Source organism: Colobus angolensis, unplaced genomic scaffold (assembly GCF_000951035.1).
Source record: "Colobus angolensis palliatus isolate OR3802 unplaced genomic scaffold, Cang.pa_1.0 Scaffold286, whole genome shotgun sequence".
NCBI lineage: Eukaryota > Metazoa > Chordata > Mammalia > Primates > Cercopithecidae > Colobus > Colobus angolensis.
Genome location: NW_012116110.1, coordinates 1,399,322 through 1,424,887, shown reverse-complemented (window position 1 = coordinate 1,424,887; position 25,566 = coordinate 1,399,322). Strand labels below are relative to the sequence as shown.

At 39.6% G+C, this 25,566-nt stretch overlaps 1 protein-coding gene across 2 annotated transcripts in view; it reads right to left on the bottom strand.

Moving 5' to 3' along the window:
- Positions 1 to 24,705: 24,705 nt before the first annotated feature.
- LOC105516633 (chromosome unknown open reading frame, human C9orf135) overlaps positions 24,706 to 25,566 on the bottom strand; it is an 83,960-nt gene continuing 83,099 nt past the window's right edge. Inside the window, exon 6 of one of the 2 annotated variants that reach the window (XM_011948895.1) lies at positions 24,706 to 24,987. In XM_011948895.1, coding sequence (XP_011804285.1) covers positions 24,805 to 24,987 — 183 coding nt within the window. In that variant the 3' untranslated portion in view covers positions 24,706 to 24,804. The remainder of the gene's footprint in view (positions 24,988 to 25,566) is intronic. The other variant, XM_011948896.1, reaches the window with a different exon arrangement.

The following is a 25,566-nucleotide window of genomic DNA, read 5'->3' as shown; positions in this document are numbered from 1 at the left end:
GTGGGGGCTTGTCCGGGATTCCCATTCGCCCCCAGGAAGGGGGTCTCCGGTCACCTCTCATGAGAAGACGTATCCCACTGTCTCGTTGCAGTAGCCTCAGGGTGAGGGATCAGGACCCACCCAGTGCAATGAATAAACCTGGACTCTCAGCAACGCAGGGAGAAAAAGGCTTGCAACAGCACAGAGACCAGGTAACTCTGTGCACAAACCAAGGTAAGAAATGTCACTGGAATGACAAAGTATTTCCTTGGTGGTCAGGATACTCTGGATGTTGAAAGTGTGTGTGAATGGTCACAAGCACTACTGCTTGTAGTGCTGCTTATGTGGATGGTACTAAGCACTATTGCTTTGCAGAGTGAGTGGTTCCTATCTGTAGTTCCAAGGTTACCTCATATGGCTTAGGGAGGATCCTGCTGTGGGGTTTATACTGGCACACCAATGCTAAGAGGGACCTAAATTCCCTTCAGGGAAGTCACCAGAGTGGACAAAGTGAAAGAAGGGTACAAGGAGGCTCCAGCAGGTGGGGCTAAAGGATAGGCAAGAAATCTCTAATACAAGCGACCGAGCCTCAATAAGCCTCCAGAGAAGGATAGGCAAGAAATCTGTAATATGAGGGATTGAGCCTAATTAGGACTCCACATGAGAAATACCCCAAGCAAGACATGGAGTAAAAGAGATAAAGATAGCAATAAAGATATTCCCCCGATAGTCCCCTAGGTCTCATGTTAAAATATTGGAAAGATAATGAGAGAACTAAACGTAAGAAAAAGCAACAAATGATAAAACATTGCTGTTTTATTTGGACTCAGGGACCTATCCTCAAACCCTCAATCTTCTGGCCGATGTTTGGGTCAAATGAGGATGTGGTGTGTTAACTTGTGATTTAATATGTAAATGATAAAAGTCTGGTTTCTCAAGAAGAACTGGACTATGCTCTTTGTTTGGAGTCAGGGACCTGTTCTCCTTTTTCCCTTAAAGACAACTAGGGAAAAACTCAATCTTGAATCTCAAAATGAAGAGTCAGAAAAGCCAGTTCCCATGCCTAAAGACTCCAGCACATGGGATCCCCTAGACCATCTTCCCCCACTCAGTGCCCCTAACCCTTCCCCTCAGGCAGCTGCTGCCATCCCGGATCCCACTCCAGATCCTTCCCCTGCTCATGTTATGCCTCCTCCTTACAATCCTGATTCTTGGTAATCATCCCATGAGCCTGTTACTTCTCAGCCCAAGTACCCTTCCCTAAAAGTACTCCAATGTGATATAGAACCATGGAGAAAGGCTATCCAAAATTTCCCATTTCCCTCCACACCTACGAAGTCAGCCCCAACTCTCTTCCCCTTAAAGGAAGAGCCACAAGGAGGGGGAGCTATTGGCATTGTGAATGCTCCCTTAACCAGCTTGGAGGTCCAAAGTTTTAAGAAGGAAGTTAAGTTATTGTGTGATGACCCTTATGGATAGCAGATCAAGTTGCTCAATTATTGGGACCTCAATTATACACTTGTGTTGAGTTAATGTCCATCCTGGGAATCCTCTTTTGGTGGGAAGAAAGAAGCATGATCCATAGACCTACTATGGCAATTTGAGGACATGAACACCCTCCCAGTCAAAACATTCCTACTGCAGATCAAAAGTTTCCTGCCCAAGACTCCCAGTGGAACAATAACAACATGGCTCACCAGGAAAATATGTAAGACCTAAGGAACATGATAATAAAGGGAATTAGGGAATCAGTACCCCGAACCCAAAAGCTCTCTAAAGCACTTGATATACAGTACGAAAAAGATGAGGGGCCTATGAAATTTCTGGACAGACTAAAGGACCAAATGAGACAATATGCAGGTCTAAATTTATAAGATCCCATTAGACAGGGAATGTTAAAGCTCCATTTTGTCACTTAAAGTTGGCCAGATATTTCATTACAAAAATTAGAAAACTGGGAAAGCCAACCTCTGAGTGAACTTCTTAGGGAAGCTCCAAAAGTGTATGTAAAGAGAGACAAAGAAAAGCAAAAACAAAAGGCAAAACTCATCTTATCCACTTTCCAGCAGGTGGCTCCAAACCCACACATTTCTAAACATAGTTTCCAGGGGCCCAGAAACTATAAAGGGTCCAGACCCCTGTTTAAAGGACCCAAGCCTCCGTCTAGAGGACCCAGTCCCTCACCTACTAGACCCTCTAAAGAATATTGGGGCTGGGGGGCAAAGTTAAAGAATCCCAGGACTGCGAGAGAGGAAAGACAGGATAGGTGCTACAAATGCAGAAGAACAGGCCACTTCAAGAGAGCATGTTCTGAATTGGAAAGGGAGAAAGAAGCCCTTCCACTCATGACTTTTGAGGAAGAATAGGGGTGTCAGGGGCTCTGTCTCTTTTGCTTTGAATGCCACCAGGAGCCCTTGATAAATTTAGAGGTGGGACCCAAACATGAGCTTATCACCTTTTTAGTTGATTCAGGAGTGGCTGGCTTCTCCATTTGTTTCCCTCCACCTAACATTGCCTGCTCTTCAGAAGAACTTTTAGTATTGGGGTAAAAGGAGAAGATTTAAGGCAAGAATCTTAGAAAGTACAGAAGTTAAATACCAAGATCAATTGACTCATATCCAATTTTTATTGATTCCTGAGGCAGGACCTAATCTACTGGGAAGAAGCTTAATGCTAAAATTAGGCATAGGCCTACAAGTTTGCCCTAAAGGACTTCCTACCTCATTAAACCTACTCACCACTGCAGATGAAAAATACAGTAATCCCAATGTCTGGTCAAAGGAGGGAAACCTAGGGAAACTCCGAATCCCTCCAAACCACATCAAGCTGAAAACTGCCAGGGAAGTAGTGAGGAGGAAACAATTCCCCATTCCCCTAGAGGGCAGAATAGGGTTAAAGCCTATAATTGAAAGTCTTATTAAATATGGACTCCCTTATACCCTGTATGTCCCCTTAAATACTCCAATATTGCCAGTCAAGAAAGCAGATCAGTCATATCGACTGGTGCAAGATCTTAGAGCCATCAATCAAATAGTCCAGACTACCCATCCTGTTGTCCTCAACCCATACACCATTCTCAGCATAATTTCATGTAATCATCAGTGGTTTACAGTAATAGACTTAAAGGATGCCTTCTAGGTATGCCCCTTGGCTGAAGACAGCCAAGACATATTTGCTTTTGAGTGGGAGGATCCTTATTTGAGAAAAAAACAACAGTATCAATGGAATTCAAGGGTTCACAGACTCCCCAAACCTTTTTCTCCCAATCTTAGAACAAGTGCTAGAAACAGTTGTCATCCCAAAGCAGATATGCCTGCTCCAGTATGTGGATAATATTCTTATATCTGGTGAAGATGTAAAGAAAGTAGCTGGTTTCTCTACACATATTCTTAACCATCTGGAGTTTGAGGGGCTATGGGTCTCAAAGGGAAAGCTTCAGTATGTCGAGCCTGAAGTTAATATTTAAGGCCACTTTTATCAGTGGATGTAAGTGAAGGATAGGGCCTGAGTGAGTTGCAGGTATCGTGTCCTTATCCCTGCCTCAAACTAAGCAAGAACTCAGAAAATTTCTAGGATTAGTTGGATACTGCCACTTATGGATTGACTCATATGCCCTAAAAAGTAAACTTTTATATGAAAAGCCTACCTACTGGAAGCCGGACCGTCTTCTGTGGACTTCTAAGGAAGTCAAGCAGGTTGAAGAGCTGAAATACAGACTCATAACCACCCTGTTTTAGCCTTACCTTCCCAAAAAGCCATTTCATGTTTTTGTTAACGTAAATAATAGGGTAGCTTTAGGGGTGCTTACTCAAGAACACAGTGGCTGCTGGCAGCCCATAGCCTTCTTATCAAAAGTTTTACACCCAGTTACCTGTGGGTGGCCTCAATGCATTCAATCTGTTGCAGCTACAGAAGTATTAGTTGAAGAAACCAGAAAATTAACCTTTGGGGGAAAATTAACTGTAAGCACACCCCACCAAGTTACAGTTACTTTAAATCAAAAAGCAGGAAGGTGGCTCACTGACCCCAGAATCTTGAAATATTGAAATTGAATCTTGAAAAATTGAAATATGAGGTTATTCTACTAGAAAAAGATGACTTAACCTTAACTACTGATAATTCACTCAACCCAGCAGGTTTCTTGACAGGAGACCCAAATCTAAAAAGAGAACACCTATGTTTAGATTCCATTGACTACCAAATGAAGGTCAGGCTAGATCTAGGAGAGACGCCTTTCAAAATAGGGTGATGCTTATTTATAGATGATTCCTCCCAAGTAATCAAAGGAGAAAGGCATAATGGGTATTCAGTAATTGATGGAGAAACTCTTGAAGAAATAGAGTCAGGAAGGTTGCCCAAAGTTGATCTGCCCAAGCTTGTGAACTATTTGCACTCAACCAGGCCTTAAAACACTTACAGAACAAGGAAGAAACTCTTTATACTGATTCTAAGTACGCCTTTGGAGTAGGACATACATTTGGAAAAATTTGGCCTGAGCAAGGTCTTACTAATATTAAAGGCCAAAATCTTGCCCATGAAGATCTAATCATCCATGTTTTAAACAATCTCCAGTTGCCAGAAGAAATAGCCATTGTACATGTCCCCAGACACCAAAAAGACTTTTCCTTTACAAGTTGTAGAAATAACCTTGCAAATCAAGTAGCTAAGCAGGCTGCTGTTTCATCTGAAACACCTATCTTTCACTTAACTCCTTGTCTTCCTCCCCCTGCTGCAACCTCTATCTTCTTTGCTGCAGAAAAGGAAAAATTAATAAGAATAGGAGCCAAAGAAAACTCAGAAGGAAAATGGGTGTTACCAGATCAATGAGAAATACTATCCAAACCCATCATGACAGAAATCCTGTCGCATCTGCATCAAGGGACCCACTGGGGACCCCAAGCTATGTGTGATGCAGTTCTCTGGGTTTATGGCTGTTTAGGAATTTATACTGTAGCCAAACAGGTTAAAGATAGTTGCTTCATATGTAAAAAAAAAAAAAAAAACCAACAAACAAGTTATAAAGAAATCACCCCTTGCGGGGAGGGATCCAGGGCTAAGACCATTCCAAAGTGTTCAAATTGACTACACTGAAATGCCCCCAATCAGTCACTTAAAGTACTTATTAGTAACAGTAGATCACTTCACTCATTGGGTTGAAGCCATTCCCTTTTCAAATGAAATGAACAACAATGTAGTTAAAGCATTAATTGAAAAGATAGTGCCCAGGTTTGGACTAATAGCAAATATTGATTCAGACAATGGAACCCATTTCACAGCACATATCATTAAAAAGCTATCCCAAGCCCTAGACATTAGATGGAAATATCATACTCCTTGGCACCCACCTTCATCAGGAAGAGTAGAAAGGATGAATCAGACCTTAAAGAACCACTTAACCAAATTAGTTCTAGAGACTCAGTTGCCATGGACCAAATGTCTTCTTATTGCCTTATTAAGAATCCGAGCTGCTCCTTGGAAAGATATTGGCCTTTCTCCTTATGAGATGCTCTATGGATTGCCTTATTTACACTCCACTGCTGACATTCCTACATTTGAAACAAAAGATCAATTCCTCAGGAATTATATACCTGGTGTCTCCTCTACTTTCTCTTTTTTTAAAAACCAAAGGTCTCCTAGCACAGGCGCTGCCCCTGGAGTTCCCAGTACATCAACATCAGCCTGGGGATGGATCACGTCCTCATCAAAAGCTGGAAAGAAGATAAACTTGAGCTGGCCTGGGAAGGACTTTACCTGGTGCTTCTAACCACTGAAACCACAGTCCTGACAGCAGAAAAAGGATGGACCCATCACACCTGAATCAAGAAAGCACCACCACCTCTGCAGTCACGGGTCATTGGCCCAGGGAAAACCCCTTCAAACTAAAGCTAAGAAAAGTTTAACTCTCTTTCCATCTATTCCATTACTCTTTCTTCTTTTCTCATTCTATTGCCAATCACCTTGTTATCAATGTAACTAAATCGAACTCACTCCAAATTATTACGTTTGATGCTTGTTTAGCCATACCCTGTAGAGATCTTCAAAGTCAAAGGCAACTCTCAGCCTCAGAAAAGTATCTCTGCCCCTTTAAAATAAGAGGCTCCCCCTACCAAGACTCTTGCTTTTTAACAAATATAGAGAAACAGGTCCGCCATAGCTGGAATGATGTTCTGCGGACAACCAAATATCAAGACTAGACCTCGTCGACAGGTGGTTGTGTATCCTTAAAACCATACATTTACTTTACTAAAGAAAGCACCACTACCCCAGTTGCTAGTGTAACTAATGTAATCCAGTGCAAATTTCTATTCTCACTTCCACCCCTACTGATCCTAGACCTACTCTGAGCTGCTTCTACGGCATGGGAGCCAACTTGGCTGGCACAGACCTCATAGGGTCTTTCAAAATGCATTTTATTAATCCCTCAAATGCCTGGTTGGAATGGATCAAATATTCCATCCACATGCTAAACAAAAGCAATTGTTATGCTTGTGCGCATGGCTGGCCAGAGGCCCAGATTGTACCCTTTCCACTCAGATGGTCCCCCAGGTGACCAGGCATGGGCTGCATGAAGCTCTCTTCCAGGATTATACAGCTTGGGGCAATAAATAATGCCAAGTTCTCTTTCTGCTCTATCTTGAAGTCCAGCACCCTTCAGGTCAGCCCCTGAAGGTCATCCAGCTTCCATCTCCCAATGTCAATTTCACTTGGTGTCTCTCATGACAAGGGGAATACTTGGCATTCCTTGGAAGCTTAACAGGATGCAGTGAGCTTAAGCCCTTCCAGAAGCTTACCCGTCAGTCCACCCTTAGCTATCCTTGAGCAGATGTACGGTGGTACTGTGGCAGACCCTTACTGGACACTTGCCAAGTAACTGGAGTGGTACTTGTGCTCTTGTCTAATTGACTACCCCTTTCACCCTGGCATTTCATCTACCAGAAAAAGGAAAAACACAACACTGTAAAATAGGAGAACCCCCTTATGAGTCTTTTGACTCTCAAGTTTATTTAGATGCAATTAGAGTCCCATAGGGAGTACCTGATAAATTCAAAGCCCAGACCAAATAGCTGCAGGATTTGAATCAATATTTCCATGTGTAACTGTTAATAAAAATATAAATTGGATAAATTCATCTATTATAACCAGCAGCGATTTGTTAATTACACTAGAGATGCTGTCAAAGTAATAGCTGACTAGTTAGGGCCTACTAGCCAGATGGTTTGGGAAAAAAGAATGGCCCTAGACGTGATGTTAGCTGAAAAAGGTAGAATTTGCGTCATAATTAAAGCTCAATGTTATGCCATCATCCCAAACAATACTGCCCCCGATGGGAGCATAACAAGGGCCTTACAGGGACATACCTCTTTATCCAATGAATTAGCTAAAAATTCTGGAATTGATAACCCTTTTTCAGGATGACTAGAAAGGTGGTTTAGTAAATGGAAAGCAATCATAGCCTCAGTGCTTACTTCTCTTGCAGCCGTAGTACGTGTACTCATTCTTGTTGGGTGTTGTGTCATACCATGCACCCGTGGGCTAGTACAAAGGCTTATAGAAACAACACTTACTAAAACCTCCCTTAGCTCTCCTCCACACCTTATTCAGATAAGCTTTTCCTTTTAGAGGATCAAGTCGAACAGCAAAGCCAAGACATGTTAAAAAGGTTTGAAGAGGAAGGACTATAAAAATTAAGAGGGGGGATATTGTAGGATACAATAAGTTTATTCCTCTTCAAATATTTAGCCTGTTAACTACCTTGTTCTTTGTTCTCAAACTCACCTTTCTTGTTCTCCATGCCTCCTTGCCCATAGTTACTGTAAACAACCTTCCTGTCAGTTCTAATCAATAACTCACATCTGTTCCCTTGGCTACCTGCTCTACACCCATTCCTCCCACAGAAACTGCATGTCCCACCACTGTGACTGACATTCCCCTTCCCTTCCTTATTTGGGAAAATATTCACAAATAGCCAATCAGGTCAGTTTAGATTGTGCAGTCTGACCCTAGACCACGGGGGAGTGACACATAGGTAGGGATTGCATTAGGAATAAAAACCCCTGCTTTCCTGTGTTCAGTGTGCTCTTGTGATCGTGATTGACACAAGCAGCACCCTTCTGCAGAAGTAAGTTGCCTTGCTGAGAAAACTTTTGCCTGAGTGCTGGTTTCACTTTGCAGAACCAAGCATTTATCTCCACCATTTTTGGTGGGTATTTTGAAATATTTTCCTGTTAAATATGACATCTGGTTGCTCTCATAGGCAGTTTGTGTTGCCTGCTTTCTTCCTGTGTATGGGTCACACTTTCCTGTTTCTTTGCATAATTTTTTGTTGCAGATGGGACATTTTAGATAATATATTGTATTAGCTCATTTGCGTTACTCTAAAGGAATACCTGAGGGTGGGTAATTTATAAAGAAAAGAGGTTTCTTTGGCTCACCATTCTACAGTCTGTATAAGAAGCATGGCATGAGCATCTACTTCTGCTTAGGGCCTCAGGAAGGGGAAGAAGGCATGTCACATGTGAGAAAGGAAGAGGTAAGAGAAGGATATGGCTCTTTTCAACTATCAGTTCTTAAATGAACTAATAGAGTGATAACCCACTTATTACAAAGAGAAAGGGACCATGCCATTCATGAGGGATCTACCCCCATCACCCAAGCACCTCTCACTAAGCCAAAATTCCGACAACACTGGGGATCAAGTTTTAGCATAAGATTTGGAGGGGACAAACATCCAAACTACGTCATATTCTGTAGCAGTTCTGAGCACTAGACTTCCCTCTCCTGGGCTATTATTATTTGGTTTTTTTTTCTTTACCAGCTGGGTTATTTTACTGAAGTTTTATGTGAACACACACACACACACACACACACATTGTTAAGCCACTGATGTTGCTCATCAGGGAGGCATGGCTTTGGGGATGGCTTCAGTGACCCTGGGATAATAATAGGATTGGTAGGACTCTTTTTCTTTCCTTCTCTGACCACACCCAGCTATTGAATTCCACTAATTGCTGGCTGATTGCTTTGTTGTTTTAAAAAGTACCCTGAGGGCATAAATAGCTTTACAAACTAATTCACCCTAAATCGTGGTCCCTTTGAAGGAATGATTTCTGTGGTCAGTGCTTGATAATTGTTTTCACCCTACGAGGGCTCCTTCCAGCTGTCATAGTCTGGTTCTCTCCTAGGCAACCCACAGTCTAGGCTCTATCTTCGTTAACTTCACAAATGTGCCTCCAAGTGCCTTTCACCACAGTCTCCACTGCTCTTGAGAGTGCCCTTGGCTTGTGCTCTCCACAGTGTGTTGCAAATGAAGTCAGTTTCCTTGGGAGGAGATTGAGAGTTATTTGTTTTATAGCTTGCTCTTTCCCCAGGCAAAATCTCTAAACCAGGGTTCTGGAGCTGGGGGTGAAGACAAAGACAAATTGCTTTCTGAGTGACAGCCATGCTCTAGGATCTGAGTGCTTGGTGGAGGGCAAATGCCACAGCCTGAGCTTGTTTTTAGTGGCATGGAACCACCACTTCATGAACTGCAGCAAGGGTGAGTGGGACCCCAGTGCTTTTAATGTGCCTGTCCAAGGTACAGTCTCCACTCCATAAGTGGGGGATAGGAGGAAGGGAGCCCCCATTCTGACTGAACACACCCACTACTTAACCCCAGCAACAGATAGCTGTGGACAAGATGAGAAATGCTGAAGTCCTGCTCCTCCAGGGAAGAAAGCCTGGGAGCTAGAGGGAGAGGGATCCTGGTCTTCTTGGCTACAGCAACATGAGGCTAAGTCTATGCCTCATTAAGCTGGGAAAGGAGAAGGAGAGTAGTCTTGGTTCAAATACCAGAGACTCTCACATTTCTTACCAAATTATTGTTGTAGGCTCTTTTTTTTTTTTTGAGACGGAGTCGCGCTCTGTCGCCCAGGCTGGAGCGCAGTGGTGCGATCTCGGCTCACTACAAGCTCCGCCTCCCGGATTCAAGCCATTCTCCTGCCTCAGCCTCCCGAGTAGAGTAGCTGGGACTACAGATGCCCTCTACCATGCCCAGCTAATTTTCTTTGTATTTTTAGTAGTGACGGGGTTTCACCATATTAACCAGGATGGTCTCAATCTCCTGACCTCATGATCCGCCTGCCTCTGCCTCCCAAAGTGTTGGGATTATTTCTTCATTTGCTGTTTGCCTTTAGGACCATTTCCAGAGGCTTTGAGTTAGTTTGCTTTTAATAATTTTCACTAGTTTCTCTGTGGAGCAGGCTGGCAAAGTTCCTCACACAGTAATGCAGGAAGTTCAGCAACCCTTCATTTTAATGGATTTATTCACTGCTAAATTACAGCAGAATGGCTATGGAGTATATGTCATTAATGCCAAATGGATTTGCAGCAACTAGTGGCAGAACATGGGATCTCCAACTAATAATAACAAGATGCTTATGGTGAAATGGTGATTTGCTGTGGTGAGATCACAGGCACTAAGAGAAAACAGCCCATAGAAGGTTTGGGTTTGTCAGTAATAGGATAGACACTATACAGTAACATAAATGATTAAACATCAGAAACTCAACCTGTGGTATACAGACTTTGAAGAAGCTGTAAACCAATTAGTCTTTTTATCTTTCGATAACAGCCTGGAAAACTGGATTTTAATTCAAACTCAGCTTGACTTCTGAGCTACACAGAATAAGAGACATTGGTGATATAAAATGGGAAAACAGTTGATTAAGTCTTATCTGAGTTTTAAGAGCTAAATGCTTGGAAAAGATCTAGTCATTTGCAATAATCACGTTTACATCTATCTTGATGAAAATGAGGTAATGCTGAAACTCAGAATGATGCTCAGCTCTGGAAGGTATTTCATATTGTACAAAATCTTCTGAGAGGTGCTGAGCAGAGCAACTGCTTAATCATGAATATTAAGAACACAGAATTCTTTTGTTGCAATTGTACCTTTTTTTTTATTGACAAAGAGAGTCAAACTCTGTAAAATATTTGAAGAGATTTATTCTGAGCCAAATATGAGTGACCATGGCCTGTGACACAGCCCTCAGGCGGTCTTGAGAACATATGCCCAAGGTAGTTAGGATACACTTTGGTTTTATATATTTTAGAGAGGCATGAGATATCAATCAAATACATTTAAGAATGACATTGGTTTGGTTCAGAAAGGCAGGACAACTCAAAGCGGGGGATTCCAGGCTATAGGTAAATTTAAACATTTGCAGTTGACAACTGGAAGAGTTTATCTGAAGACCTGGGATTAATGGAAAGGAATATTCAGGTTAAGATAAAGGTTTGTGGGGACCAAGTTTTAGTGTACAGAGGAGTCTCTCAGCAGACTTCAGAGAGACAGCAGGTTGTAAAATGTTTCTTATGGGACTTAAAATGGTGCCAGCCTCTTAGTTGATTATCTCCTGGATCTGGAAAGAAAGGGAAGAAAAAGGGGAAAGGGGATTCTCCAGAGAATGGGGATTTTTCCCCACAAGAGACTTTGCAGGGCAATTTCAAGGTATGGCAAGGAAATATATTTTGGGGTTAAGTATTTTTTCCTTGTCTCATAACATTATGCCAAAGTCAGACTGAAAAGTAAGTCACAGTATATAGGGTCAAACAAAACCTATCTGATAAGAATTTATGGTTCGTAGGGCATGACTCCCTAGACCCCTTAGGTAGGAATTTGGGCAAGATAAAAAAAATCAGAGCTTAGACCTCACTTTGATGCTAAAACCCAAGAATCACCAATGAATTTTAAATAAAAAAGGCTCTGATTTCTAAAGATGTTTCAGGAGGAAGAGAAATGTAGTGTGCTCAAATACATATTCTTTGACTTTCAACACTAGGATGCTTTTCTCTCTCTTGATGGACTTAAAATCATTTCCATAATACTTTCATATCTTCTAAGCAGAATATATGAGAACAGTAGGGGATCCCAGCATTTACTTCATTGGATTAGAACTAAGATTTCTCACCCTGGTTCCTGTGGTTACTAAAGAGGCTCACTTTCCCCAGAGAATAACTTCCCCTACATCTCTGTCCAGAGCCAGCATGAAATAGTATTAACCTAGTTGGCTCCCATTTTGTAAATCACCTTTTGAGCCCTTTCTTGGGCTCCATTTATAAACACCATATTAGTTTTCCTTGCATGTACAAATCAAGTAATAATAATGTCAATGAAGTCATATACATGCTTATTATGTACTAGAATCTGTTCTAAATGCTTCATGTATATTAATATATTAATCATCACAACTACCTATGAGGTATGTGAGGCACAAAGAGGTTAAGTAAATTTCTCAAGGTGACACAGCTGGCAAACAGCAGAGCTGAATAAGCATACAGTGGTTCAAACAACGAAGTCAACATGGCTTTAGGGTCTCTCTCTCTCTCTCTTTTCTCTCCCCCCTACCAGTTGTCCATATTCATGTACAGGCATATAAGGATTGTGTTACTACTGTGGGCAGATAAAAGTAATGCACTGAATTGATTACAAAAGATTTGCATGGGCATCTTAGCATTGCAAGATGGGCTTAAGGCTGGGACAGCTGGACCAGCAAATAGAACCAGATACTCAGATGTGTTCTGACATTTCTACTCAAAAGCAACTTTAAATCATTTACCAGGAATGATCCAAAGTCATTTATACATGATCAATAAAAACAAAAATTTGAAACTCTACCCCAACACACATATCACTCCCCAACTCCATTCAAAGTCACCAATTTCCAGTTCAGAAAAACAATCAAACCCCAAAGCAACTGTATCGGCACCAAGACCTAATCAAGAAGATTCGCTGTGTAAAGAAATGATCAATCATCTGTCAAGAATCAGTACTTATGAATGTGGGAGACATAATTTAATTGGCCATTTGGAGTTACAGTCCTGGCAGCACCTGAAATTATCCTTCATATAATTTAATTAACAATAAGCTCTTGGAGGAGCAAAGATCACATCTCACACATCTTTGTATATCTCTTAGTGTCTGACACACAGTAGGCAACCAAGAAATATTTATTAACTTGAGTTGAAGCCCTAAATGCTATAAAATGTTACAGAAGTACATCATGTGCCATTGGTGATTATATTCACATTGAAGATCTCATAATTGCATAATTTAGGGAAATCACTTCCTCTCTCTGCACCTTTATTTTCTCACCAGGAAAATGAAGACTTGGATTGTAGGATCTCTCGGGATTTCTTCTGGCTCTGAAAGCCCGAAATTCAGATCAGCAGTCTATGTCCCAACATGGGGAAGATTGAATGTCAAGGTCATGTTCTTATTTGTCTTAAGATACGAGCTAAGCCTTACCTCTGAAGTAGAAGGTAGCAGGGATGTAGTGGCTGACTTATCAACAGTGAGATTTATACATTTTTCCTTATTACAAACCACAAGCCGGTCAATGAGGCAATGTCTATATATATATATGTAGTGAAGAATGGAAACCCCTGAGCTGTGAACCCCAATCCTGTGCAGTGTATGCTTTTTGGACCTCCAGTTAAAAAGAAAGGAGAAAAACTCATATCCTCCAGTAGAGGGAGCCAAATTTAAACATTAACTGGACCACAGTTTATTCCATGGCACTGTTTGCTGGATCTAGAAAGAGAAAACTTGTATTTTGATACGGAATCCTTATTTCTGAGTCTTACATAAGTAAAAACTCTTGATGAGACCAACACTAATTCTCCAAAAGCTTTTTCTCAGTAAGAGATATTTTTCTTTATCCTTCTCTATTCATTTCATCAGAAGTGGTAGCAGTTTTATTAAATTTTTTAGCCTATGGGTATCTGAGTCAAATTCAAATAAAACATACAGATTTCTGAAGGTGTTACTACAGCTTAGTTATTTCTTAAAGTGGGGATATTTTTATTAGTTCTTCATTGTGCACTGCTTACAGGTCAAGAGAAACGTCCATTAAGAATAGCATTTTGATTGAGACCAACCTAGGCAAGATGGCGGAACCCCATCTCTACGAAAAGTACAAAATTATGCCTGGGCGAGGTGGCTCATGCCTGTAATCCCAGCACTTTGGGAGGCTGAGGCAGGCAAATCACCTGAAGCCAGGAGTTCGAGACCAGCTTGGCAAACATTGTGAAACCCCCATCTCTACCAAAAATACAAAAATTAGCTGGGCATGGTGGTGCATGCCTGTGGTCCCAGCTACTTGGGAGGTTTAGGTGGGAGGATCAGTTGAGCCCAGGAGGCAGAGGTTACAGTGAGCCAATATCACACCCCTGCAATCCAGCCTGGGCAATAAGCAAGATCTCTGTCTTTTAAAAAAAAAAAAAAAAAAAAAAAAAAAAAAGCATTTCGTGTTGATTATGAGAGAGAGAAAACAGCTTATGGACTGTAGGCTTCATTCCCTTGTATAGGGAAGTTTATACACTTTTAAATAATGAGGACTCATCTCTTGGGAACTCTTATGAGTTGAATTGTGTCCCCTGTGTCCCCTCTAAAAGTCATATGTTGAAGTCCTAACCCCCAATGTCTTGAAATGTGACCTTATTTGGAAATAGGGTCTTGGAGATGTAACTAGGTAAAGACACGTTCATACGAAGTGGGGAGGATTCCTAATCCAATGTGACTTGTGTCCTTACAACAAGGGGGAATTTGGGCATGGACACGCGCACAGGGAGAATGCCATGTGAAGAGGAAGGCAGAGATCAGGGTGATGCCACACACCACCAAAAGCTCAAGAGAGGCATGGAACAGAGTCAACAGAGTCTTCCTCACACCATCAGCAAAAAAACCTGCTGACAGCTGGATCTCAAACTTCTGGCCTCCAGAATGTGAGACAAATTTCTGTTAAGTCGCTTGGTTTGTGTCACTTTGTTATAGTAGCCGTAGCAAACTAAACCAGGAAGTTATTTCATTCTCTTGTAGTGTTTAGAATAAGTGTATTCTTTCTAAACGTCATTTCCAGTTTCTTTTCATTTTAATGCTTTTAAACAAAAAAAACTTTTAGTATTTCAAAGAAATATAAGGGCATTGTAGAAGCTAGAAAATGCAGGTAAACAAGAATAAGAAAATTAAAATATCATGTTCGCACAAACCAGACAGTAGCCCTTTAAAAGCTTAACTACACATCCTTTCAGGTCTTTATACGTTTATAAGCAAAAATGATATTTTTGTCAAAATTCTATTGCACATAATGTTTTACATTCTGCTTTACTCACTGATGATCTACATCTTTCCACATCAATAAATTTTCATTTTTCTCATACCTAGTCCATAGTCTAATAAAGTCAATAGTCACAGAATTCTTTTACAATTGCTTTGCCAAACAACGTGATCCAGGCTTCCTCTTCTAATCTAGTGGAATTCCTTTTTGTCCTTCTAAACCTCACTGACTTGTTAAATAAACTGGCCAATTGTCCTACAAAATGTCCCATCTTCTCAATCTGTCTGGCTGTTTCCTTGTGGTACCATTTAGTTTACTGTTATATCCTTAGTATTTCCTATAAACTAGAAGAACTAACAGCTTAAGGTATTCAAGTTAAACGTTTAGCTAGACTACATCATAGGTGATATTACATAATCTTACATCAAACATTTTCAAGTGGTAGTCTGGTAAAATCCTCAAAATAGAATGTTGTTAATTAGAATGTAATATATTTACATATTATGTAAATTCATTTTCTCTAAGGCAGGAAGTAGTGAAAAATGTTTTCTGAATATGATCATATCTCATGCAATAGCAATCTCCTATTAATTTGCTTTCCACAAGGGAAGATGTGAAGTATGTATTCCTAAACACAAATCAAAGTCACCTATTGAAGTTTTCTAAGAATTTTCAAAGACTTCCTTGACCTCATCCATTTTATTAACTTTCAATTCAGTCTACTTCACAATACATCATTCATTTATTCATTCACTGATCAACTATTTATTGAGCGTCTACCACATGTCATACTCTATCCTACCTACTGGGAATATGCAAGCAGAATGCTCATGTCCTCATGGAATTTATATGCCCCATTCTATTTATAAGTCAGAACTGGCCCAGCCTGAAATCTTAAACTTGGTTTATATGCTGTCTCATTACAGGCTCACATCCTCTTGGTTGTCTCACTTCCTCACTTCTCTGAATCTCATAATTCCACCTCACTAGGACCTACAGTCCCTTGGCCACTCTACATACCCAGAGTTGACCAGGCTTTCCTTCTTATGGAGTTGGACCCATGGATGGTGAAGCACTTGAGCTACCCTCTGACAGCTCCAACTCTTCAACACTTTATTCTACACAGCCTTGTCCACAATGATCTTCTCACTACACTTACTCCTCATTAGTAAACTCAGACCTCCCTGTGTATCTACCAAGAGAGCTCTCATAGCTCCAAATCATCCTACTGGGCTTCATTCCCATTATGTTCAACTACCTGCTAGATGTCCCCACCTGGATGTTCCAAAGTTAACACATTCCAAACGGAACTCTTCTTCCTTCCCATCCCCAATTTTCCTTCAGTGTTGTTTATCATTATTCATGGTACCATTGATGTAATCACAGGCACCCACCGGGCCCCTCCCCATCTAATTAGTCACTGAGACCTGCCCAGTCTTAGGCTCAAACATCTGTCTGCTGCTCTGTCTATGCTGCCGCCATCTCTCTCACGCTCTTATGGCAGCGCGCCCTTGCTGTTCTTCCCACTTCTAGTCCTCTTCCCTTCAAGTTTCCTCTACACCACCTTTGAGTTATCTTTCTAATCATAGTTCTGTCATGTTACTCAACGTCTTAAAGCTCATCACCTCCTGGATAAGACTTTCTGTCTGTCTTCACAGCCTTTCACAATCTGGCTCTTGCCTTCATCTATGACCTCAGCTCCCCCTACTCCTTGCCACTCTCCCAAACTTCAGGAACTTTCCAGAATGTACGCTGCCTCTGCAACCTTTCTCTAGCCATGACCTCTGTCTGCAATTCCCTCCTCATCCCTTCTTGTCCCCCTGTACCCACACCCACTTCCCTTTTGCCTAATATGTACTCTTTGTTTTTCATGTATTAACTCCAGTGTCCTTCTTTACTGAGAAGACCTCTCTGATTTTCTCCAAGAAACTGAAGCACATTTCTAGAATCCCCCTGCATCTGCACACATATGCATTGTAACAATATACCATATTACAGTTTTCGTTTTGTCAGTCTGTTTCCCATATAATCTGTTGTTTTAGAGACAGGCCAATCCTTTCCTGGTGCCAGTCCTGGTGTTTAATAAATACTTGTGTAATGAGGGAATAAATAAACGGACAACATACTTTTCTGATAGCAACACAGCACTGCGAGGTCCTCAACTGTGAAAAGTGTTTACTACCTAAAACCCATCTGCAGACCATATTTAAATAAATGTCAAAGAGCACATTTGTTTTCGTTTTTGTTGTTGTTGAGGCAGTCTCACTCTGTCGCCCAGGCTGGAGTGCAGTGGCACAATCTCGGCTCACTGCAAGCTCTGCCCCCTGTGTTCACACCATTCTCCTGCCTCAGCCTCCCTAGTACGTGGGACTTCAGGCGCCCACCAGCACGCTCGGCTTTTTTTTTTTTTTTTGTATTTTTAGTAGAGACAGGGTTTCACCATGTTAGCCAGGATGGTCTCGATCTCCTGACCTTGTGATGTGCCTGCCTCAGCCTCCCAAAGTGCTGGGATTATAGGTGTGAGCCACTGCGCCCGGACAAAAAGCACATTTGTTTTCTTTAATAAACTATCTTTTCAAAGTATAATACACATATGGAAAAGTGAACAAATCATGAGCTTACAGTCCAATAAATTTTTACAAAATGAAATTAGAGTGGTAACTACCACCTAGTCCAAGAAAAAGAGCAGTATCTCCCTGAAGCAGCCCTAGTGGCTCTCCCAGTCATACCTTCCAAAGATAATCATCATTTCAAACTCTAACATTCTAGATTAGTTTCACCTTAATCATATGCCTTGAACTTTTTTTTTTTTTCTTTTTTTTGAGATGGAGTTTCATTCTGTCGCCCAGGCTGGAGTGCAGTGGCGAGATCCCAGCTCACTGCAACCTCCGTCCCCCCGGGTTCAAGCTATTCTCCTGCCTCAGTTTCCTGAACAGCTGGGGTTACAGGCGCCTGCCACCACACCCGGCTAATTTTTTTTGTATTTTTAGTAGAGATGGGGTTTCACCATGTTGGCCAGGATGGTCTTAAACTCCTGACCTCGTGATCTGCCTACCTCAGCCTCCCAAATCACACCTGGGATTACAGGTGTGAGCCACTGTGCCCTGCTTTGAACTTTTAATAAATGAAATCACATAGTATTTTTTGCACCTGTGGACTCCAACCACCGCTTGACTTTTGTTTCCTACCAGATTTTTTTTAGAACTGTTAATGTTACTGAATTTATATAGAAGCATATCCACCATGTAAAAAACAAGATATTTCATGCAAGTAGATTAATTTATGGAAAAACAAGTTTCACATCACAAGGTTGGGCTATCAATATCAGATATCACATCTCTGTAACAATTTCTCAGCCAAATCTTCAGGTACCAGCATTTATCACAAACATTTTTTAATGTTTAAATAAGCTTTCAATTTTAGAATAGTTTGAGATTTCCTCAACAGTTGTGAAGATAGTACAGAATTTCCATATACCCTTCACCCAGTTTTCCCTAGGTATTAGTCAGTTCTTGAATTGCTCTTAAGAGATGCCTAAGACTGGGTAATTTACAAAGAAAAGAAGTTTAATTAGCTCACGGTTCTGCAGGCTGCACAGGAAGCTTGGTGGCATCTGCCTGGCTTCTGGGGAGGCCTCAGGAAACTTAAAATCATAGCAGAAGGCGAAAGGCGAGCTGGCACCTCACACGACTGGAGCAGGAGGCAGAAGGGGTGGGGAGACGCTGCACACTCTTAAACAACCAGATCTCGTGAGAACTCACTCACTCAGCATTGAGAGGGAAGACAACCTGCTTATTCTCTGCTCAGAAAAACTCCTTCCCCTACCCTAGGACTTCAATTAAGGCAAGCCTGTCTTCAGAGAAACCCAGGATTCTTTAATATGCCATCTGTTTGGCTATCTCATAAGTTTCTCCACCTGATTTCTCTGAAGTGCTAGGCATTAAATCTGCCTCCACACTCACTTCGTTTTCTTTATTTGATTGTCTTATTGTGTTTTTCACCTATCCATTTCCTTGAGTTTTTTTCTCTTCCTTCACAGCCACTTTCTTGCAGTTATTCAGTAAAAACCAGAAATGCCAACAGCTTCATTTTCTACCTTCCTGCTTTATAAAAGAACTTTATGTACACTCTGCTGGACTTTAAACGATGTATAGAAAGAGGCATCTTACAAAGAAATACTTTTTACTTTTTGGTTTCCCCATGTTATTTTCTTCAGTTGGCTTCAGTAGAAAAATGTTTCAGATTTCAATATTTGCTTGGGTTTTTAGAAATATTTCTTTGAGATACTTTAAATTTTAAAAAGTCACTATATATGCTGTGCAGTTTTTTTTTTTTTAAGTCATGACTATGAGTTTTTCTGTGATCGATTCTTGGGTTTCATAAAAACAGCCTAGTCACCTTGTTAATGATCAGTGTCATATCAACTATCTTGTCAATATACTGCCTGAATTAAATCTATTGGGAGTTTGAATAAATTTTTAATAAAAATGTTAATCAAATGCATCCAAAGAATACAATATTGAAAAATACTTTCACTTTAATTCATTCTTTATCTCTCCTCATTTTCCAATTACAATGTAAATTTCTCCTCTTCCAAATCGCTCTAACTTTGCTTCAGGTGATCCCATTCTATTGGTTTTCCTACTTAGTGATTCCACCTACTTCTATAGACTTAAATTAAGTTTAATTACATTTATGTTACATTACATAAAAACGCAAATTTTTCCTGATCGTTCTTGAGATTAAGAACCTATTGCATAGAATCTTATATTCTCATAAATGAACACTTATTAGGCACCTATGTGAATCCAACACATTAATTATTATGGTAAAAGGTCTCTTATAAAGACTTTAGCCTACTCTTACCCTATAGAATAAAATAATTTTAACCTACAAATACTCAATTCTGTCTATATTAAAATGATAGATAAAACTATAGACCATAAGTTCTATTGGTACTTAATGAAAGCCTTACAGAAAAATGTAACATAAGTAGCTCTGAGAATTTAAAGTAGAGGGAGTTAGCCATTCCTCTTTGTTAGAAAGATAAGGAAGAGAGTATAGAATATGTACATGCCAATCACAATAACTGTTAAGATAAATTTATACTTTATTTCATCATCACGAAGTTGGGGTTCTGTCTAAATCTATTTACTGAAAGAGGTATTTAGAATTTTTTTTCTTATCAGTAGAACTGGGATTTTATAAAATCTACTTCACCTGTGTATGTGGTACTTAGTAGCCACTCAACAAATATTTATTTTGTCCTTCATCCTTATTTAGAAATTGCTTAATGTTTTCCATGAAATACTAATATCTTGGGATGTATTTATAGATATCTCCTGCAAGAAGAAATGATTCTTTGATGAAATAAGCCTGGGAAATGCTGGATTAAATAGAGTTTAACTGCTTTCTGTTCTACAGAATTTCTCAGGGTCTTCAGTATTTAAATATGCAGGGTTTGTTCTGATAGGTGCTCTGGTTGAGCAGCAATCATTATTTTAAGGAGGATTTTAGTCAGTTCCATGGATACTCTGGCAAACTCAGGTTTTCCATACAGAACATAACACTTTCTTAGGCCAATTTTGCCAACTCCTCCAATTTCACAAGATTACCATTGAAGCCCTTAGTAGGACAAACGTGCTAAATATCAGAACATTTTTAAACAAGGTCATTCCAATCATACAGATTGAATTTTTGTCAATTACCCAAGCATTCACTCATGTTAATATATGATTATGACAAACATATTGATACCAACCCTTCAGCATTTCTGAGTGCTCACTGTGTATTAGACATTGGTAACCCCCAGACGAGCAGATATAGTCTCCACTCTTCAAGAACTCATGTTTTGTGAAACTGCCATTTGACAAACTGGTTTCAATTGAAACAATGAAAAATAATAAATATTGGCAAGGATATGGAAAAATTGTAACCTTCATACATTGCTGGTAGAAATGTAAAATGGTGGAGCTACTTTAGAAAATAGTTTGGTAGTTCCTCAAAAGGTTAAACAGAATTACCATATGACACAGCAATTCTACTCCTACGTCTGTATTAGTCAGGGTTCCCTGGACTGATAGAACTAATAGGATAGATGTACGATAGATGTATATATAAAAGGGAGTTTATTAACGAAAATTGACTCACACAATCACAAGGTGACAAGGTGAAGTCCTATAATAGGCGGTCTGCAAGCTGAAGAGCAAGGAAGTCAGTCTGAATCCCAAACCCGCAAAAGCAGGGAAGCCAACAGTGCGGCCTTCAGTCTATGGTCAAAGGCCCAAGAATCCCAGAGCTGAAGGACTTGGAGTCTGATGTTTGAGGACAGGAAACATCCAGTATGGGAGAAAGATGTAGACCAGAAGACTAAGCCAGCCTAATCTTTCCACGTTCCTCTGCCTTTTATCCTGGCTGCGCTGATAGCTGATTAGATGGTGCCCACCCAGATTGAGGGTGAGTATGGCTCTCCTAGTCCACTGACTCAAATGTTAATCTCCTTTGGCAACACCCTCACAGACACACCCAGGAGCAATACTTTGCAACCTTTAATTCAATCAAGTTGACACTCAATATTAACCACCACAACGTCCAAGAGAGATGCATGCAAAAACTCATACATGAATGTTCATAGGTGGAAAAGGCCCAAATGTCCATCAGCTAATGAATGGATAAATTGTGGTATATCTAGACAATGGAATATTATTCATCCAAAAAGGAATGAAATGCTGATACATGTTACAACATGGACGAACCTCGAAAACCCTATAGAAAGCGAAAGAAACCAGTCACAAAAGACCACATATTATAAGATTCTACTTATACTTATTTTTCTAAGATTTTAGAAAAAATCTAAAATAGGTAAATCTGCAGAGGCAGAAAGTAGTTTCTTGGTTGCTTAGGACTGTGGGAATTGGGAGGGAATGTGGAATGACCACCAATGGATATGGGTTTCTTTGAGGAGTGATAAAAATGTTCTAAAATTGATTGTGGTGATAATAGCAGAATTCTGTGAATATACTAAGAACCATTGAATTATATGCCTTAATGGAGTGAATTGTATAGTATGTGAATCATATCCCAATAAAGCTGTTAAACATTTTTTTAAAGTTATGATCTTAATATTTGGAACAATAATTTACTGTGTTAGGTTTTGTTTGGATTTTCCGCTTTGGTTTCCAATGGCTGCCTCATGCTCATTCTCTGCTATTTGGAGTGAGCTTTCAGCTATCTGCAAACTTCCCTGCTGCTCTCTCTGAAATAAAGTTAGCTTCTGATCCGTACATCTTTAAGAAAGAATCTTCCTGCTGCTCTGTTCTTGGCAGTGGCTGTGCCAGGCACTTCCATGGCCTCTCCCAGCCTGCCACCTACATTCTATGTCCCACAAAAAGACTTCACCATTCTTTCTTAGCGTTTTCACAAATCTGGACTTTTTCTATACTTCTGGAGCACCGGTATCCATGGAGTGACTTTCTTTATAAACAAACCACTGAGCTGGCTTGGCCCTGCCTCTTGTCTTGATCTGCCAGTGTCATATCCTAGGGGTTGGGCCTGGTACCCTCACTTCTTACCTCATCTCAAATGCATTCTTAACATAAACCAGTAGAGCTGAGGTTTCTCTATTCTATATTTATAAAGCAAAGTCCTTGACCCAGTCCCCATCTCTATGTTCATAGGGAAAACCCCTGCAGTAACCTTTCTTTCAGTGCATCATTTTCCTTGGCTAGTTTAAATACAATATCTCTTATTTCATTCTCCTTCTAACCCAAACCCAAATTGATTTCTAAGGTGATCCCTGATAGCAGAGCCAGTCGTTTATACAAAATGTCATGTTAGTCATCATGACAGTATAACATTTCTGCTAAAGTAAGTGAATCTTATTTTATGTTCTAGGCACTAGGCAGTGTTCAAAGGTAATGATGTGGCCATTAAAACTCTTTCTCCACAAAAAGAAATTATTAAATGATGAATGGCTTGACATCCAGATTTGCATACTTCAAATAGCTCTTTACCCCAGATATGTTAGTGTTAGGAATGATTAAACTTGGATGTATAGTATGTGAAAGGAAAGGTAATCCTAGGTAGATATCTACTAGAATAAGTACTACATATGAATTAACATTTATATAGACTATATTATACTTAATGTATATGTAATATACATAATTATGCATATATAATATACATATTTGTGTGCATATGGACACACATTGTAAAGCAGTGGGAAATTATAGTAAAATTCTTCTGGCACATGCTTACCTGGTATATCACATTTTCTATATTCATTATCATTTCTCCCATAAAAAAGCTTATAGTCTTTTTCATATCTTGTGAATCCAGCATTAGAGGCAGTGTTCAATTAGCATTTATCAAGAAATGCTAGTTCATGAATTCATTTTTTAAAGAAAAATAAGTAAATGAAGCCCAAGTAGACCAAATAATTAAATACAGTCTCAGGAGAAATAAAAGTTTTCAAATGCATCTCAAAGATCCATCAGAATCTGCTACTCCTATAACTCTGGGCAACAGCAGTGAACTGAATTCTGTTCTCCCCAAATTTATATGTCAAAGCCCTTACTCCCAACGTGGCTATCTGAAGATAGGGTCTTTAGGAGGTAATTTAGGTTAAATGAGGATGTAAGCGTTGGGGTCTAATCAAATAAAACTGTAACCTTACAAGAAGAGGAAGCGAAAAAGGTCTGCCACCCCCATCCCCCTCCCGCCATGCAAGAACAGGGCAAGAAGGCAACAATCTTAGCAATTGTTTTGACTCACCTTCCTATTTTGCAGAAATTTATTTTTGCATGGTTTTGGAGGCTGAAAAGTCCAAGATCAAGGTTCTGGCAGGGTTTTGTTTCTGGTGAGGGCTCTCTTCCTGGTTTGCAGACTACTATCTTCTTTGTCGTTTAAGCCGCCCAGTCTATGGTATTTTGTTATGGTAGACCCAGTTGACTGATACAGCAGCCTACTTAAACATCCATGGACCTCTGTTTGCTCTGTTACTTAAACATCCATGGACCAATGTGAGGGTAAGTCAAAACAACGGCTAAGATTTCTTCCAAATCTAACACTAGATGACTAGATTTCCCATCGAACCCCTAGAGTTTCACAAAGATTCTATCTGCACCTCTGCTATCCATATATTCTAAAGGGCTTAACTTGAATAAGGAAAAATGTCATGCAAAATAAATAATCCACAATGAAACTAGCTACCACAGATAAACAAAAATTGATAGATACTGATTTCCCCCTCAAAAAATATCACATACATACTCAACATTATTATAGGGCCAGTGTTGCCTAAACTTTGACCATTTAAGTTTTATGTCAACCTATATATTTATTCACTTAAAATTTTGTCTTCAGTGGAATTTAAGTTGGCCTACTTTTTTATAATTAGCCATACCCTAAGCAATCATAAGCTTGATTGTGCTAGTTTTATGTGTTTTTTCTAATAATTATTAAAAGAAACACATAATCCATAAAATAATGTTTCACTAAATACCATCTAGAAATGTGTAGTATACTCTCAGCAAGAAACATACTGAAATTTGGAAAATACCAGAGTAGCTTATGAAAATAAGGATATAAACACTGGTCCAGAAAATAAGACTTTGTGCTTAAAGGAATCTACTATACTAATACTTCCACTGCATTTATTAAGATAGAAAATCATCAACTGCTACATCCATTTTTCATTAGTCAGAGATGCTGATTCTATACATTATTTTTAAATGGGCGTGATAGGACCACCAGTCAAGGGATAGAGTTTCCATTTTACATCTGAATTAGCATAAATCCCACTCTCATCATGCCAAGTATTGATGCCAAATCTTTTAGAACCATTTAGATCCGTGAACTGAGAATGGCATTTTCTGTGGACTATGGAATAATCATCTCCACAGGGATAAGCCTATGGGGGGGAAAAAAGAGAAATAGTATTTAATAACCGAAATATGTAAAAAGAAGTAATCTTCAAAAGTTTATCTTTTATATATTATTCTTATGATCAAAGGTTAATTTTTAACAATTGATTAATTTGTTCTCTCAAATAGCAAATGTTTCAATGTAAAAAATGGCTATTGCATTCATAATTACTTCAAATCCCAAAAAAAGAACATCGTTCATGGTTGTTTATAAAACTAAAAAGTCACTACACATGTAAAATTTTTCTAAACCACAAATACACAGTATAAAGAACAATTTAAGTTTTATGATCATATATATAAGACCAAAACAATTATAATTTAATACAATTCAACACCTTTTAAAAAATATGTTATAACCATTGCAAAGAATAATATCTTGGGTTATATCTTTAATAATTGTTACCAAGTCTTACTTCCCATGGCAATGATAAATGCCAAGCTTTGATACATTCCTGTAAGAATTTACCTCAACATAACCCAGTGTAGTGTTTAAGATGTTTATACTTAGGCCACTTCAGAAAAGCTTCATTGTAATAAAACAAGATATTATCATTGACTATTTC